This window comes from Lethenteron reissneri, chromosome 23 (genome assembly GCF_015708825.2).
Source record: "Lethenteron reissneri isolate LAM-NWPU_2019-01 chromosome 23, ASM1570882v1, whole genome shotgun sequence".
NCBI classification, from domain to species: Eukaryota; Metazoa; Chordata; class Hyperoartia; order Petromyzontiformes; family Petromyzontidae; genus Lethenteron; species Lethenteron reissneri.
The window spans coordinates 20,337,087-20,356,400 of record NC_083801.1 but is presented as its reverse complement, the minus strand read 5'-3'; the positions used below and the strand labels follow the sequence as shown (position 1 = coordinate 20,356,400).

Here is a 19,314-nt window from a genome sequence, read left to right as displayed (position 1 = left end):
CTGGAAATAATAAAATAATACAAATAAAACATGATCAAATAATTATCACGACGTTTCGGCCACAACACAAGCAGCCATCCTCAGGTGAAGAACAAGTCTGTCGGAAAGACAGCGTCTGAATGAGACGCTGTCTTTCCGACAGAGACGTGACTTTACCGAAAGAACCAAGAAGATGAATCCCTGCAGTCACGAAAGCTTTAAATCGAAAAAAGTGCAATGTTAGTCGCAGTGGCCATGGCTATTCCATGATGCTCTACTTCACAACTCGCTGTCTCCTCTCTCATCCTCCTCCATCATTTTCTCTCCTCGACATAGTTCGTTCTTCCTGTTTCTTTCTCCGACTCCCAAAACTATTGTAGCCTTTCATTATCTCATTGTGCATGTGAGGTTTGTATCATTGTAAACATGATTGTTGATGCCAAATTAAGTGTAAGGGTGCGGTGGTAGTGCTTTGCACACTTTCTAACAACCCAGCAACCTGGGTTTCATTGCCAGCCCAGGATAATGTCCTAGGTCGACTCAGCCTGAAATGAGTACCTGGTATGGGGTGTGAGCATCAGCACTGGCGAGATGCAGGCGGCCAGGTGTCGCCCAGGCCACACCAACCCCCCCCCCCCCCCATTGTGCCGTGCTAACCACTCTACCCCCATGTGAGCCAAACTGGCCTTAATAGGTGCTTCCTCACATAAATCCTGAATACGTTTCAGTTTGTGTGAGAGGCAGCTGTGTAGCCTAATTGTCAGCGCACTTGCCTCTGAACTAAATTGCATGGGAGTCAACGGCTCCATCGAGTGCGGGTTTGCGAACGAGTGTGCGCATGTGTTTGCACGAATCTCTCTCCGTTCAATATATATTTAAACTTGAATGGCCCGAAGGCTGAACAAAGTACAACAACATCCCATTTGATTTATAGAAGGAGGAATAAGTAAAGCCTGCATGCCACGGACCCGGTCCGCTTGCTTTTAATAAACACCGCGTGCCCAACGCAACGGAGCCGAGACAACCTCCACTAATTAGGCATGAACATTGAGAAAGTTAGAAACAAAGACATTTAATAAAACATAACATTTCTCTCTCCCATCAGTGCGCCACTGGTCCATAGAATGGAAATCAATTATTGCTCAATGTTGTTTGGTGCATGCACTTGGATGTTATGGAAACTTGTGGCTTATTGTTCCCATGTATGAACACGGTTGTGTGTGTGACCATATATATAAAAAAAACAACCGCAATTTGTCACTAAGTAATAGTGATGTCACCACAGTGCCTGTGCCAGGCAAGGTATACTTTTAGGCTTTCTGGAAGGAGGTCATGGGACAGACCCGGGTATTATAGGTTAGCTGAGATGGCTGGCAGGTGCTGCACCAGCGTGCCACGCTGCGAGGTATCATCCACCCAGTGCTCTGCCCTTTGTTGTGAGTCTCCACCTTCCAATGTTGCTGGAAGCCACCTGCCCGGTTTCCTTCAGAAGCCGGCTCCACAGGGGCTAATCTTGACACCGCTGGCACCAGTTGTCGGCAAGTCCACTCAGCTCCGTGTCCTCCAGTACTGCCTTAACCCATTAATTCATCTCCTCTCTAGCTCATGTGTCCTTGATTGCAACAGGAGCCCAACTTTCAAAGATCTAATTGTGAGATCCTCCCACAACCCAATCTCCTTAAGCCCAGGATGGTTCGTAGCCAGGCCCACCTCAATATCTTAACACAGAGAACATTATTTGTGGGCATGATTCATTTTCCTAAATTGCCAGGAAGGTGGATCATTCGACCCCAAATAAAAATTACTTCAGATCGCCCATCATGAAAAGATTTCATTTAAATAGTAAAGGAATGGGCAATCAATATTATCCACATCTATGCAGATATACACTCTAAAAAGCATACACGTATAACTTAAAAATGTAGGTTTTATTCACCAATACAATGACCCACATTTGTTTTGGGCTAGGCCACATAGTAGTTTTGTACACAAATTGTGGTCAATAACCCTACACCACCCAACAACATTGTGACGCATACAAAGATGCGACATATACGTGGGCCAATGACTGATAAAATTCTGACCAATAAAGCTCCTCACTGGTGGCTTAAGACTTTTCCTGACCTAATTCAAATTCAGTCTTGAACAATCTTTATGCTTGAGGCTCAGACAGATGATGGTGCAACACCACAGACAAGCATGATGCAACACATCCGTACAGACAGACAGGCAAGCTAACTAAACACCCCCCCCCCCGACCAAAAATCGCGATTCGATGATTTGTCAATTTGTCATGATTCGGGGTTGTGATATTATTCGAGACTTTTGTTTGTTTCATACTATGGTGCATTATAGTGAATACTTGTGGGCTGTGTGATCACACAACTAATTACACGTGACATAAACAAAACGTGTGTTCACACAAGCATGAATTTTTGCAGGTATTGTGAGAGCATTGATTGATTGTAAACTTTGAATTAATGCATCTTAACACGCCTGCTAACCATCTGTAGCAGACATCACTAAGCTCTGCAATTAATGCAGAATTGCACGACTTGCGAGAGCAGACGTCAAGACCAGGAATTCACTCTTTAAGTCGAGATTTAAGACCAGAAATTCACTCTTTAAGTTGAGATTTAAGACCAGGAATTCACTCTTCAAGTCGAGATTTAAGACCAGGAATTCACTCTTTAAGTCGAGATTTAAGACCAGGAATTCACTCTTTAAGTCGAGATTTAAGACCAGGAATTCACTCTTTAAGTCGAGATTTAAGACCAGGAATTCACTCTTTAAGTTGAGATTTAAGACCAGGAATTCCCTCTTTAAGTTGAGATTTAAGACCAGGAATTCACTCTTTAAGTCGAGATTTAAGACCAGGAATTCACTCTTTAAATTGAGATTTAAGACCAGGAATTCACTATTTAAGTTGAGATTTAAGACCAGGAATTCACTCTTCAAGTCGAGATTTAAGACCAGGAATTCACTCTTCAAGTCGAGATTTAAGACCAGGAATTCACTCTTCAAGTCGAGATTTAAGACCAGGAATTCACTCTTCAAGTCGAGATTTAAGACCAGGAATTCACTCTTTAAGTCGAGATTTAAGGCCAGGAATTCACTCTTTAAGTCGAGATTTAAGACCAGGAATTCACTCTTCAAGTCGAGATTTAATACCAGGAATTCACTCTTCAAGTCGAGATTTAAGACCAGGAATTCACTCTTTAAGTTGAGATTTAAGACCAGGAATTCACTCTTTAAGTCGAAATTTAAGACCAGGAATGTCAGTGGTGCTTTTTATGCTGCGCAGGATTGCGAGTGGTCTCTGTGGATTTGACTTTTAAATATTTCAAATTTCCCCGCAGTAGCAATTGCATTCTTCTCCTTCCATTCAGAGGTAGGGGAAGAATTAAGATTGTTTTGGTCCGGCTTTATTTATTTATTAAACAAGAGCCTGGTAAAGAGTGTGAGCGACCGGGGAGAGTTGGGTGCAGTTGTTCCGCGGACGGCAAGCCCGAGGCCAGGTGCCCGCGGTGCAATGCAGAGGGAAGCTGGTTAGGCTCACCGCCCTATTCACGTCAGGGCAACGTTCGGAAACGCCGTATTTTTTATGGGGGGGGGGGGGGGGGGGGGGGAGATGTACGTCCGTGTGAACTTCTTTCGCACCATACGTTGCCAACCGTGCTAATCGGAGGTGAGGGAAGGGGGCGGGGCGGGGCGGGGGAATCGTCGTTTTAACATTTCACAATAACGCAGCTCAGCCCGATGTGGCGCCATGCTAATATCATTTTGTCACGGGAGAGCAAGCAAGCACGAGGTCGTCGTCTCCTCGAGCGCGGTGCAGGCGCCGGGCCCACGTCCCCGGCACCTTTACACCAATATTGTTTTAGTGGGAAGAGACAGCGCCTCCGTTCGCAGCGCTGAGCACACGGATGACGTTTCAAAGGACTGCAGTTTAGTGGTTTATGCAGCTGTAGCTCCTCGCACCAGGTACGTGGGCGGGGGCTGGGCGGTGCGCTTGATTGTAAGGGTGGTGGTGGAAGGTGGGGTTACAGGGGGGATGAGGTGATGGAGCGGACAGGGGAGTGGGGGTGAGATGCATTGTGGCCCGAGCACAGTCTCGCGACCGCCTTTGTTTTCAGTAAAACTGTCGAGATGCCACCAGGCCGGGGCACGAGGCTGGGACATGCGGGCGCGCGGGTTCGTGTTACCCGCGCGGGTTATCGTTACCACCACTGCTGCTGCACGCCTAAATAATGCAGCGCTACGCACGTCGATGGGTCAAGTGTGCGCGAAATGCACGTGTGTATTGTTTCGGCCCCTTTGCGGTTCGATGCAATGTCACAATCTGGGCCGGTGATTTAATTAACTAATCTTTTTCGGTAGCTGCAAGGGCATGTGAATTAAATGAGGAATAGCGTGCGAGTCGAAACTCAACGGTTCACACACACCCAATTTGAAGAAGTTGTCAGAAGCGTGAGGATTACATTCAATCAATGGTTGCCTTCACGACGCCTGTCATCCCGGCTAGATTCCCTCGCCTCCTGCCGCTCCCTCTCCAGGCTTTCCACCATCGCAAGTAGGGTCAGCTCCAAGATCTCATGCCTCCACTCCCTCTACTGGCTTCCCACCATCGTCAGCAGGGTCAGTCAGAAGATCTCCTGCCTGTGCCACCGCGCCTGTACTTTTGGTCGTCCAACGTATGTTTCTCCGCTCCCGTCAGCCTGCACTCATGCAGCCCACGGCAGAACTCTCGGCAATCATTGGCACTCACAACCTCCTCTCTCTACACCAAGGACCAAGACTGCCGTCACTGTCGGGCGTTGTTTCTTCGTGGCAGACCCCGTCATCTGGAACCCATCGTCATCATCGTCGTCGCACTGTTGCACATTCGCAGCAGCAGCAACGTTCAATCTACACCAGGTTTTAAGAGTCACTTAGAGGTCCCACCTCGTTGGCCTGGCTTTCAGGTGACACTGAGCTTACATACCCACGTGGTTTATTTAAGCAAATGTTATGGCCAGGTCAGCGCATTGGTGGGTGGCAGGTCAGCGTTCCCACCGCAGGTAAGCCGTACACCGCACCAGGTAAGTGATCCGTATAGGAGATGACCGCACAAAGTAAACACAGCATTTGGCGATGATGTTCGAAGCAAGGAATGGAGCATACGTAGTTGATAATGTAATGCAGTGGTACCAAGCCACCATATCATGCAAAACACAATTCAAAACACACCCACAACACACCCACCCACATGCGTGAACACAAAGATCCTTTTGTTCGTTGGGTTAGAGCATTGGGATAAGTGCCGTGAATGAGCGCCTATTATGAGCTGGGAGGGCTAATGCCACGCCTAGCCACCTTCAACTCCCCACCTTATCACATTTTGCTTGGATGGGGGAACTGCTCTTTCAACACATCTGGCTCGCGAAGAAGATTAGCCGACATGCATATTGACAGATGGGGGCCTTGAAGTAATATAAGGACAGCATGCAGGGTACATTAACGCTTATAAACTGAATTATTTACATAGAAATGCCCGAGTATGAAGACAATCGTAACGAGTCCTGCTAGAGATATTAAAAAATACAACTAAAATATAGATGTTTTTATGAGTAAGCGGAAACAAGAGCACCTAGAGAAAACAAAATCCTACATGGAACACTCAAATTAGGTAAAGACGAGTCTGAAATCTACTTTCTGTACTGCATCTACAGTTATCACTTCACTGCTGCCCAGAGTCTCAGGCTTACCGTAGCCCACTCCACCAAACCTGCCCTCCAAGTTGCTGGATTAGAGGCATGCCCCACCACACCCTTATAAACCCACTGTGCGTGTGTGGTGTTGTCTTTGTTGTGTGTTTAGTGGGGAGTGGTGGTCTAGTGGTTAGCGCTCTGCGCTATGAACCCAGCGACCCGAGTTTTGTTCCCGCTCACGGCCAACACCAAGTGACGATTATCTGAACCGGTCCTCGGCCTCCCCCGAGGTCGACTCAGCCTCAAATGAGTACCTGGCGCGGTGTGTAAACATCGCCACTTACGGAGACAAAGGTGGCCGGGCGTGGTGCTGGTCACCCACCCCCTTGTGTTTCCATGTCGGCCTTAATGGGTGCTCGATAACAGCACTTTCCCCAACAGTCTGTTAAGGCTATAGGGGGGCGGGAGGGACTTTTTCGTTGTTGCGTGTTTATGTCAATAAGGTAAACACATAAACGACCAATATTTTCCCACAGATGAGGCTCAGAGCATCTTAGCCCCATTCTCGGCTGAGCCCATCTCCTCCCACACCTCTCCCAGCCCCCAGGGCTCAAGGCCCACTTCCCACCTCCCCCCTCCTCCCCACACCAGCTTCATACACCGGAACATAGTTTCCCAGAAATTAAGCCCTGACAAATGCAATGTTTATACTGCTTAATAACAAACTCAAATGGGATTTATTGCAAACGATTTACATTGCATTTCAAGGAAATACAATATGTATATATACACTGCATAAATGATGTAATGCCACATTCGATAAGCTGTATACATTTAAGAAACAAAAATAAAACTTAACTACCCTCATTAACAAACTGAAACATATATATGTATCATTAGCTCGTGTTTCAGGCAATGGCCTTTCTTTGGAGTAAAAAAGGTGCTTTCATGAAAACTTTAATGGAAGAGGAGACTGCATACATTATTTTAACGGTGGTGCCCTAATGGTTCCTAATGTGATGGATTGCACCATTTTGCTACTTACACGTGTAGTGGGAACACCGTGATATCATAATCATTCTCAACTATTGCCAAGCTGCAGTTGAACCCACAAAGGCTAGAAGGCATCTCTGCTCGATTGCGAGGTTTGTGCGTGTGGTAAACGCAGGCAAGTGTCTGCCCGTCAAGACTCAAACGGCCTCCTCACTCGCTCGTGCACGTCGGGTAGAAGGTTCGAGAGGGACACCCGCGAGGGGAGCCTGTGAACTACGAGCACTGAAACACCAATGTTGACGCAACAAATTACAGCGGGGGGGGGGGGGGGGGGTGGAAGAGAAACTAAATTACGGGCAAGATAAAACATTAAGGTGTTTCTCCCAGAGTCAAGGTAATTGAAAATAAACTAAACCGATTTTTGTTGTTGTAAATATACGAAAACAAATCTATAAAACGAAGTGTATTTTACGAAAGGACAAGGGCTCGTGAAGGCCAAAGGGCCCACCCAGTGCGCAGAGTCAGTGGGGCAATAGGCAAGGCCATTTCGATGACTCGCTATGCCAGTGGCTGGAACGTGGCAGAGAGTCGTGCAAAAAACGAAGGACATTACTAAGCGGCCTTGTCCTTTCGGGATTATTCTTTTTAAAGGCGAGACTATGACATGAACAATAGACCCTGTTATCAGCAGAGACGGTACCCTCCCCACAAAGGGTGCCTTGGTCGGCTGAGCAGGGGATTGGACTCAGGTTGAGCTGAAACATGGCTTGCTTGGGTGCAGTGGAGCTGAGACAAACGAGGATGTGGCGACCTTCACAGAGGAATCTCAATCGCCAGCAACGAGTCGGAGTGAATAATGTGCTGCTGGCTGATGCTTATGGTGCCGCCGAGTGGGATGAATACATTGCGAAAGAGACAGGATGCGTAAAATGTACACTGCGTATATTTGTAGATTTTAAAGCGTTGCTTTTTGGATTAAAATCAAGTTGAAAAGTATTTCACTGCACCTCCGATTAGCACGGTTGGCTAAGTACGGTGCGAAAAAAGTTCAACATACATACAAACACATTTTGTCCAAAATGAAGAGGCAAAACTGAACATTTCCGCTGAAATAATCTTAAATTTTTGACTTTAAACTTTCGTGACTGCAGGAATTCATATTCTTTGGTTCTTTCAGTAAAGAATATGAAATAATCTTGTGAAAAAGACAGAATGTGGTCTCTATCTTCCCGTCTTCTTATGGACATAAAAGAGTTCCCTTCTGACTGATGCACGCACTACTAAACTTTCTGTACGAATCAAGCAGGCAGCGTACAATTCAGCTATCTCTGTTGGGGGGGGGGGGGGAGATATATATTCTGGTACGTTTGTTTGCGAAGGCACGCTGTCATCCCGACACAAATTAATTACACTCAATGTAATTACTGAGCAACTATACAAACTTAACATTTACATAGCCAAAACGAGAATAAATTACGCTGCGACAAAACTTCAAACAAAGTCTAACTAACCTTGACCAGTGCTCATTAACCATAACAGCAGCCTGAAATAGCCACGTTTCTACATGGCCGCCAAGCATTTTGTAAACAACAAAAAAAACCGAGAACTGGAGACATTTTTCTAAACAGCATTAGGATTTAACAAGGAGCACAGATACGACAGCCTCTCTCCGCAGACCAGTTCCCAGTGGATTGTGCCGACCACCTCCCTCCTCTCTTTCTCCGCAACAAAAACCACTCGCTTTCCACATTTCCATAAACAGCAGCCATTCACAAACAAACAGCCACGGCTGGGAAGAGGGCCACAGACCACCTCGTTAACTTTTCCACATTAGGCCGAGCGGCCCATTAATAAACTCCGTCTGCCTCGTTGGCCACTTTCGAGAAGGGAATGCAGCGGTCCGGGCAACTCAGACACGTGCAGCCACCTCCTTGTCAGTTCCCCTGGCTGCACCGTCGTCTGCCATCCCGTCGTCTCCTGCCTTATCACTGGGGACTATGTGGAGGGACAGCCCACTGGGGCCGTATGTGCGCGAAGGCGGCTTTTAAAGGGCACATTTAAAGAGCGCAGATGGTTAGGGGTCTCAACAATTGGTTGTTAAGGACAGTAACTGAGGTAAGGAAGATGAGTGTACACGTCTGGTTTTTTTTTCCGATGGTAGAACTTCATTAGTCGCAAGGATTGCATTTGCTGGAGAATCATAAATAGTAATGTTCGATGTTAATATTGTTAGCTATAAAGTGACGGCGTCAATGATGTTTGGCTAATCGGACTCTCAATATTATTTATGTCAGTGCAGAAAAGAAACGTAAGTAATATTATACTGTGATGTGGAAACAAACATCTTAGGGAAAGTGAAATGGCCCTTCAAGCCAACTTCCTAGATTTTTCGTTATGTACCCACTTACGACTCGTAATTTCCATGGCACATTTTTACGTTATAACTTTCAAGCATCTGTGATCATGTGTTCTTCTCCAAAATGTCAACTTAAAGATAGATGGAGTAAATTGTGCAATTCCAGTGTACGTGTCTCCGTAGCTTGCGCATATACAAAGCGCTACATGCTTCAACAACTGCATGCTGTGTCCAACATCAAAGAGATTCAGTGAGTGTACTGTATAACACTGGAACACAATGCCTATTTACAATGTCAGGCTCATTTTTGTTCACGCAGGTAAGCCTCACGCAGTGTCAATAAATGTTCACAAGAATCCTGCTTAAGGTGTTTGGGTAATTGCTTCAAAGAACAAATTTGCTTGTGGATATGAAAATGAATATGTGGAGATACCAATCCCCCCATTCAACTGAGAGGCAAAAACACTCAAATCTTTTGTATAAACAGGTCAGAAACCGACTCACCATACTACATCTAGAAACAATTCGCCACCGCGATTCGTGAATGTTGTACACACTTCACGACTGCAGGTGTGTAACCGCCACCATGCTCGGCAACGGTGCATTTGCAATTGTGAGCACAGCGTGCTGCGAGTCGATTGCGCCGGGAGCGTGTGTCACGCCGTGTGTGTGTGTCTGCGTACCTGCGTGGTAAGCTATGGAGCCCCGGTTCCAGCCTGGGTGCCGATGCTTGGGGTAATCCTGCAACAGCAACAATAACAACAACAAAGGGCAGAGTGGTCAGCCTCTTATGTGCGATCCCACTCAGTACCACCATGGCTCCGCACCATCCCCCCCCCCAACGCCGCAGTGGTGCGCACCTTCCACGGACAAAGGCATCTCGTGAGCTGCGGGGCCACAGCAGGATGCAGCAGAGCCTATTTAGGGCTAGGCCAGGGGTCACAAACCTGCGGCTCCGAAGTCGCATGCGGCTCTTTAAGGACTGCTTCTTGACATTATTCACATCGCATTGCGGCTCTTAAAATATTGAGTTATTTACAGAATTCGCAAAAAAATGGCTCTTCTTGTTATTTTGGTTGCCAACCCCTGGGCCAGGCCATGGGGTATACCTCAGAAGAAATCAGCCGGACAAGTGCCCAATCTTGTCAGATGTAATAAGCTCAGCAGGCTTGAGCTTGGATGGTGCTTGAATGGGTGACCACCATGCACAACAGGCTTCAGGGAGCTTTGTGGTGGGCAACGAAGGGCAATGCTGTGAAATCCTTTGTTGCGCTGTACTTCTCCTATGCTCCCACGTCTATACCCCCTGCTTACAACCAACCCACACTGACCATCATGGTACAGTACAGTCAAAAAAGCCACGTGGCCCACGTGGTGTGGGTGAGCCACTCTTCCAGCAGTGGATTGAGAAAAAAGTCGTACATCTTACAAGGGGTAGCCTGGTTCAGCAGCATTGACATGAGAGTCAGGGGGTAGGAAGGGAAGGAGGTAACTGAGGGTAAATCGTAGAATTAAGTATGCCAGTCACTCACGGAAGGGTGTCTTTATTGTTGAATGGCTTTGTTAGGCATGCACACACAATTATAACATGCCGAGTGCACTGATAAACAGCCAAACATGAAACATTTTGCAATAATGCATTTAAAAAGTTTTTAATGCACACAAAAGCATTTCAACTACACAGAGAATCGCACAAGATAAAATGGTAATTTTCGCAGTTATTTTACTTAGAGGTTTTGCAAATTAGTTCGGGGGTTAAGAGGCTTTTGTAGTTTTCGTGAAAACAAATGAACTGTGCTTGGATGGACATGGGGACATAATACTTCCCAGGCATAGAAATAAGCAGCCTAATGACTCCCTTAAAAAAGGAGCTGGGGCAAGAGGGGAGAAACAATTGTGCAGCGTGTAAAAGCGGCAGGGTTAAAGAGTGAAGCTAAAGCAGCAATGCGCACGCTCACGGACTGCAGGCATCTGCCCGTGAGAAGCATAATTTGCAACAGAGGTGATAAACCGAAATGTGTGGCCATTTTTATCTCGAAAGTTTATGAGCAAATGTACGGATTGCTGACTTTCCCCTCCCCCTCTCGGTGCAATCGGTTACACACCCTCAAGCTAATCACCATCCACTCACTTTCTTCCTCACTCCCAACACCAAGCCTCCAACTCGTGAGCATGACTATCGCGCTCAGACACCATCATCACCTCCTCCTTGCCTTATCGGTCTTGACAGTGCCTTCGATTGATTTCTCAAGATCAAATGAAACACTCTCTTTAACACGAGCAAGTTGCGATAAACGGCAAAAGAAAAACAACGCACAAATATACATTTTTCCCACGCCAATCCCAACAACCCTGAATAATGAATTCCACTGTCTGAGTTAAAAAATTAACATTCTTCCAGGCATGGGGGTTGTTGAGAAGGCGAGAGAGAGAGCCACTGCGTCACTCCTGCCTGTCATTCCGTCCGACTGCACGAGCAGTGAGAATGGCGCATTCGCCACAGCCGGGCAACAGACCTGGAGCATTAGCTGCTCATGTGGCAGGTTCTTGAGGCAAAGCATTCCTGGCATGTTGCCCCTCAGGGAAATAAATACGAAATTGGATCCAGATTTACCACAAACGCCAGAAATAGAAACACTATGGGCTCCACACTCTAATTTACAATTAGCTCGTTACAGATTTACAACGAGCTTTAGATAGAAATTTACTATTAGTTCAAGACATATTTACCGTGGGCTCCACACTAAGATTTACCACAGGCTCCAGCACGGCGCGGCCCACAACCCAGCGGTTACCATAGCGGCAGGCAGACGGGCCCCGGAAAGGCAGCTTTAATTAAAATCTGTGGGCAAATCCGGATGGCACAAGAGCTTTTCAACTCAACTAAATAAATAGGCCCTGTGCAGGCTACCGCCTCAAAATGCAAGCGCTCTTCACCTCAACCCGGCTAATTAAACACACGCTGCCTTGGCGGCAGAATGCAGAACCTCTCCATCGCCCCCCCCCCCCCCCCCAGTAGTGGAACACAGCTCCAGTGAGAAGCAGTGGCCACGGTTGGAGTGCAAGTCTGGGCCAGGCCAGAGGCCCTGTTGCCACGATGACTAAAAGTACAAGACAAGCCCCAAATCAAGGCCAATAGCCTGACTGTTCCATCTCTTTGCAGCTTTGCTAACTCCTCATTCATACTTCCTCACTCTCACTGGCACCTCCTCACTTTCTACATTTGTGCCCATTTCATTCGCTTGTCTTTACAGGAAGATGAGCAGTAGATGGACGTGCGAAGGGTATGGTGGCAATTCTGGCCTGCAATGCACCGCTGTGAAGATGGTAGTCGGTGGATAATCACGTGCGAGGAACACCCAGCTGTAGGACAGCAAGCGACTGCAGGAAACATTACAGCAAGTGCAGAGCGGATCTATTCTGTCGAGAGTTTGAGTGTTCTTCCCTGAAAGCGTGGGTTTTCAGGGCATCTAGTTTCCTCCCGTTACACGGAGGTTTCAAAATGAATTAGTCATAAATTTCAACCAGGGATCTCTTGAAACAAATCTAAAGGTTTCCTGTCCAAAAAAGAAGATTACGGAAATGAGCTCAAGGGAGACAGAAACCAGGACAAGGAAGAGTAGGGAGATGGAGGGGGGTAATGCAAAGATTTACAGAGGGGAAGGGTGGAAAGAGGAAAAAGTCAGAAATGGCGAGGGAGCACGCAAGGCAGAGTGAAAGAAGGGGAATTAAATAACTTGAACAGAAGCTGAAGTCTGCATGGAAAATTCATCAAGGTTCTGAAGAGAACATCCTGAACACAACCTGCTGGCCCACGCCCTGCCGCTGCTTTTGCGCGTATTGATGGGACCGCCACGTGCTGCCTCACCAAAAGCTCCTCGTTCAGCGAGCTCCTGTGTTGGCTGCGGCCGTGGCTTTATTATTTAAGATGGTAATGTAAATACTGTGGTAAAAGTGAATTATTCCAACGCCGGCCATGCGCACACGCTAACGGGCATGCTTTATTGCTTGGCTGCTGCTGTGTCGACATGACTGCAATATCTCACGCACGCACTCACACACAACCCTAGCATGCACACAAACCCTATACTCAGCACACACGCGAACCCCCCACACACACACACAAACCCCACACACACACACTCAGCACACACATGGCGCCTTCATTACGCTGCACGCTGAACATAAATCTGCCCTCCGGTCCCCTCCACCTTCTCATTAAACCACGGGCTCCTGCCAGTGCAAGTCGGTCACACAGCATTAACAGATCAGAGGTTTTTCTCTCCGCAGCTCAAGATTCCATTTTTTTCATGAGCATTTTCAGATATCTGTAAGTAAGTAATGAGCTGTGGGTTTTTCCATTTGATGCAAAAGTAGAATTTAGCCCAAGGCTTTACAGGCTTTCAAACCAGACAAAATAGAATGTCGCTGATTCAGTGCCCTATTAAAAGCGAGAACAGGTTTTTTAAGGTTTGTAGGAGCCTCTTAAATTAACTATTGTGGGGAAATTCTAATTTATAATTTGAATTTAGCCTACAGGATGTTGTCATAGCAACTCGCTAATATCCACGATACTATATTTATTTCTATACTTCTGGCCAGCTTATACCACAAACTTCCATGTACCGCCACGTTGCATTTTTCTGAAAATGTGTAAATCCGTTCACATACAATCACAGCATCACGGTCATTCTCAAAAGATCAATCCCCATCAAATGAAAGGCAGTCAGAGAATGTCAATGCATTCCCCAGTGAGTCAGCTTCCAAAGTATCAATAGTTTTAATTCCAGAATTTGTCCGTTTATGCTGAAAAACAAAGCATAGTACAGCAAAACTAGATTTTAGTACTCTTAGTTATTTCTGTATTTTTTCTACCTACGTGACTTTACCGAAAGAAATAAAGAGTATGAATTCCTGCAGTCACGAAAGCTCGAATCAAGATTGATTTTAGTACTTATCATGGGAACTCTTTTTGCCAGTATCAAAGTATGAAAAATAAGAATAGATTTTGCCCATTTCTGACAATAAACAGGAGCTTTAGCTGTTCAAACACATAATAGATATGGCTGCTCACTCAGCTATACATGGTCTGATACGGGCATTGTCTCACCTTTCGGCATTCTCTGGTCTGACACTGGTGAGACAAGGCCATAAAGAAGGCTGTCTCTGATGTAAGCCAATCAGTTTTAAAGACAATGCCATATTTTATTATCAGAGCATGTTTGTTTGCATGTTCACCACAAGTACGTGTGTTTAATGCGGTACTTGATTTCTTGCAAAAGGTTTCTATTTGCTGTTTGGACATCTTAACACACCTGTTTTATTGCCATGCAGGGTAAAACCCATTCTTATTTATAGTACTTTTCATAAGGTGGTCACCGGCACGCTCCACACATTTGTATTTCAGCCGGAGCGTGGCCACCATATGAATAATTCAATGTTGAGCTTTGTGTAATGAAATTTTAAATAATAGTCCATTGTGTATCAATTGAATGGACTGAAAAACGTTCAAATACTTGTACAAATATTGCTATAAAAGACCAATTACAGAAAAGAAAACTCTTCCGCTGCAGGGGATGTATATCCATAAAAAATAACTTCAACATGCAGCGGACAAGTTAAACACAAATCATTTTCAAAATAAATAAAAGATCGGGAAAAGATTACTACTTTACTGTAAAAAAACCTCGTAAACCACACATTTTTCCAAGATGGAACATTCCCCGAAAAAGCAATGATCTTTGTAAAATATAAAACGTACAAAAAAAGTAATAGCAATGTTCTCATTTCATTTTTATATCTCATAGCTTCTGAAGCTATGAAATTTGAACATTTACTGGACGTATTTATGTTTCCGTGAAACGCATGGAGAGCACATCGGACTGCTGCGCATGGCTGTGATGGTGTTTTTTTCTGTACGGATGTTATGGGGGAAGTATTTCTTGAATATTGTCGAGATTTTGATGGTGGTCGTTCTGCAGTGCTTGCCTGTTTGAGAGATGCCACGGCACTAGTGAGTGCTGTGGAAATAGATTCCTGCGCACAGCAAAGACTGATGGCAGGGAGTTACTGAGCTTGTTAGCGGTGGTACACTCAGAGACAAAACCAGATTGTCATTCGAGAGATAGCATATTCGAGAAGAAAAAATGGGATAAACCGAACATTTGTTTTAAATTGTGGGCCCATTGTGTGGCGAATTATACGCAGCATATAAAGGGCCACGCGTAAGTACATTTTTGCTTTAGGGTAGCAATTTCATTTGTATTTAAAATGATATGTTATCCGTCTGTATGCATTAGTCAACCTGTTCCCCAGCACTGTGTGTGAAATCCACAGTCATGAATACAGTGGCGACGTTTTTTTTGTTAATACCAAAGTGATGACAATGATGGCGGTGAGCTTTTCCACGACATGACCATGGGTTTAATAATGAAACCCGTTTGCGTCATCTTCATCACGGCTAAAACATGCACCCAATTTTAAATTTCGATTTAAAGCTTTCGTGACTGCAGGGATTCATCTTCTTGGTTCTTTCGGTAAAGTCACGTAGAAGGGAAGTAATAAAATAATAAAAATAAAACATAATAAAACAATTCTCACGACGTTTCGGCCACAACGCAAGCAGCCGTCCTCAGGTGAAAACCAGGTCCGTCGAGGCGACAGAGTCTGAATGAAACAGCACACGAGCTTGGAGCATATATATAAGCTGGGCGCATTGACAAAGGAATTTGCATATCAAAAGGAATTTAGCATATTTATGGGAAATGCAGGAATGTGATTAGTACTGCATATGCATGTGCATTATGCAGGATTAACAGCATCAAAGGGAGCTGCAGTTACTGCTGCTGCTGCAGTTGCTGCTGCTGCTGTTTCTGCTGCTGCTGCTGCAGTTGCATTGTCTTTGAAACTGATTGGTCCACACCAGAGACAGCTTTCTTTTGAGTCTCGTCTCTGATCGAACACCGTTTGAGACTAGGCTCGAAAGAAAGCTGTCTCTGGTGTGGACCAATCAGTTTCAAAGACAATGCATATATTATCAGGGTGTGTTTTTTTTTGCATTTTGACCACAAGTATTGTGGTTAATGTTGACATGATTCCTTGTAAAAGGTTTCAGTTTGATATTTTAACAACTTAACACAGCTGTTTTGTTGCCAGATAAAAGTGGAAAAACCTATTCTCATATTTTGGTACCGGCAAAGGAGGTCCCATTATGTATATGTAATAGCATCTACATATGCAATGCACAGCTTTTATATAAATGAAACATATGATGCTCTAATTGACGCGAACATATATCAATTCCACGTGACAGTCGGCAGGCCCAGCTGAGCAAACCAAGTCGGAACACGATCTCTTAAAATCTCGCTGGGCTTGGCGGACGGAGGGGCTGACCACCTGCAGCCCGCTGCTCTCCCCGAGCCCCCGCGCTGTCCGTGTGTTTTATCTGCAAGGTCTGCGGTTAATTAAATATTTTCAGTGTTATTCCCACTCTACGCTCGTCTCTAAAATGTCTCGCAGCCAGGGCGTGCTGCACAGGAAGCTGCGGAGCCCGGAGACACACGTGCGTGCTCGCGCCGAGACCCCATGCTTGGCGCAGGTCATTTGTGGTGACAGGCAGCTCCTGAGCACACTTTGTGAGCAGATGCGCAACGGCGTGCGTTTGCGTGCGCCCGCTCGCCCACCCCCTCGCCCACCCGCTTTCCCACCCGATATCCCACTCGCTGACCCGCCTGCTCACCCACCCGCTTTCCCACCCACTCGCCCGCTCATTTGGACGCACATGCACATATGCATAATTTGTACGTTTTTTGTAATATTTCCCCTACAATGTTTGTATTTTAGTACCTGAATACTTACATATTTTTTTTACAGATTTTGTTGTGGGCCTTTCATTTTTAATCCTTGTACTGTTGTGCCTCGATTCCTTTGATTTCTCTACCAGGTCTCTATAACAAGAGATGAGCATTGCAATGGCCTCTCAGCTTAGATGCAAAGTCAAACACATACTTTCTATTTCCGCAAGCATAAGCATGTATGAAATGTACAATACGTGCCCATATTCATTCACATAAACAGATTAAATTATTCACAAGTTGCCGTATTTAATACATCTGTCAGCTTCAGTAAATGTTTGTACAACACCAGACAAAGCCTCTGGGAAATGCTGGGATCCATCCCATTGCTTCCAGAGATGGCACTCGCTCCTGGTCACGTACACGGGAGACGTTCTCACAGCGTGGTTGGGCTGCCGAGTTAATTTTTTTCTTCCAGCAGTGGATACAGAGATGGGAGCAAAGGGGGTGGGAGGAGGGATGCACACTGCCCCAGCCTTCGGTGTGTGTGAGAGTGTTAGCGTGTGGCACAGTGGTTGGCACCATGCGCTACAAATTCCAGCAGTCAAGGGGTCGATTTCGAGCCACAACCAAACATCTGGTTGTTTCTAGGCATCCTCTATTTTGATTGAGCCTTAATCGAGTAACGTATGCAATGTGTAAGCATCAGTATTAGCGAGACAAATGTGGCCGGGTGTCATGCCGGCTACATTACCCACGTGCGCCATGCCAGCTTCTCATAGGTGCTCACAAACAGCACATGCCCTAAAAAAATGTGTACAGCTAGAGGAGGATGCATGTTGTTGTATGTGTGCGTGCATTATGTATGCATTAGTGTGAGCATGTTAGACTGGTTTGTGGCAGCAAGAGAAAATGTGCACGTGATGTGTTTATCAATGAGACCAATTCCAATTTTCTTGAGTGCCTTTGGCTCGGCTTATCAAGAAGTGCAACTGATAAACAGGGAATATCAAAATAAACTCCTATCACCCCCCCCCCCCCCCCGTTCCCTCTCACAGTAAAAGTGGACATGCCTGTGCACACACATCTACACTTCAAGACCAACGCACATGCGCAAAAGCATGTACCAGCCGATGTGTGCACATACACAAAACGTACATGTCCCACATTCATACAGCAGAAACGAGCAGATACACAAGTACACGCGTTAAAATGCATTTGCACAAATGCATGCAGGTTACATGTGCACACATGTTGCAGCATGCATGCAAGAAAGCTTGTAAGCACAGGCCGCAGGAAAGACAAAGAACTCCCGTGTAGCCTTAACAGACTGTTGGGCCAAGTGCTGTTTGCGAACACCTAAGAAGGCCGGCATGGCGTACAAGGGGGTGGGTGGCCAGCACCATTCCTTACCGCCTTTGTCTCCCTAGTCGCGATGTTTACACAACGTACAGGTACTCAAATAACCGGAGGTTGAGTGAATCTAGGGGACGTCCAGAACCAGTTCAAATAATTGTCACTGGTGTTGGCCGAGAGCGGGAATTGAACTCGGCTCGCTGGGTTCGTAGCGTGGCACGGTAACCGCGACACCATGGCTGACTCGCATGCCACAGCACACACACACACTAGCACCCCCATGTTCGCAGGCTAGTTAAGGGGAGGCTATTATTAGGGCTGTGTTTACTGGAGGGGGTGGCCCAGAGGCCGGATGGGGGCAGCCGGTCTAAAAACGATACTCGTGAGCACTCACGTGCACGAAAGGAAGATTTTCATTCACCTAATAGATGCGCTTCCGAATTAATGTGGTCACCCATGCGGGTACATATGTAGGCCCATATCTCCATGGCATTTGCTGCCACACTGCAGAGAATCCAAAGTCTCCCAGGCACTCCGCCGAGGTTCCTAGACAACAATCCGAACCGTCGCGTGTGGGACCCACGCGTTGGCGAGCCACTTTTTTAATAACGTATCTTCCACCCCCTTTGCTTGACGTGTAGCGATATAAACACGCAAGTGGAATGAGACCTCATAGCTTCTTCTCGACAATACAACACAGCAGGCCACTGCCCTGGGCGCTGCACAGTTGCACCACTCTCCGCGACAGGTCGGAATGTAGGCGCGTGACCACTATTGCAGCCTGTGACCACTATTGCGGCGAGGTGTTGGAAGTGGAGCCTGTATCCTGTCGCCTGCACTGAAAAAAACCCAGGCATCTCTATGGTTGTCGCACGCCTGACATCTGAAAAATGTCTTATATACGGACCCCCAGAGCTATTACTGAGAGATATGTGGTTGGTACTGCTACCCGAAACCTCATCGTGATTGCTTGTCCTGGGAGGTTGGCACCGTGCATTGTTGATATTGACGGCCATCTCCTATCATCACGTGAGCAACCTCTCGTCGGGGAGATCTGTGAAAGATCCTGACTGCTGCGAGTGGCGCTGATGGCGGCCACCCCAACATTCGGAGCAAAACGGGCGACAAAAAATTATTCCCCTCATTT

The 19,314-nt window shown here is 46.2% G+C and overlaps 1 protein-coding gene across 3 annotated transcripts in view; it reads right to left on the bottom strand.

Moving 5' to 3' along the window:
* The window catches only part of SPRYD3 (SPRY domain containing 3), a 135,421-nt gene that overhangs the window by 20,998 nt on the left and 95,109 nt on the right, over positions 1–19,314 (bottom strand). For all 3 annotated transcript variants that reach the window (XM_061557657.1, XM_061557655.1, XM_061557656.1), the window contains one exon: positions 9,702–9,759. In XM_061557657.1, coding sequence (XP_061413641.1) covers positions 9,702–9,759 — 58 coding nt within the window. The remainder of the gene's footprint in view (positions 1–9,701; positions 9,760–19,314) is intronic.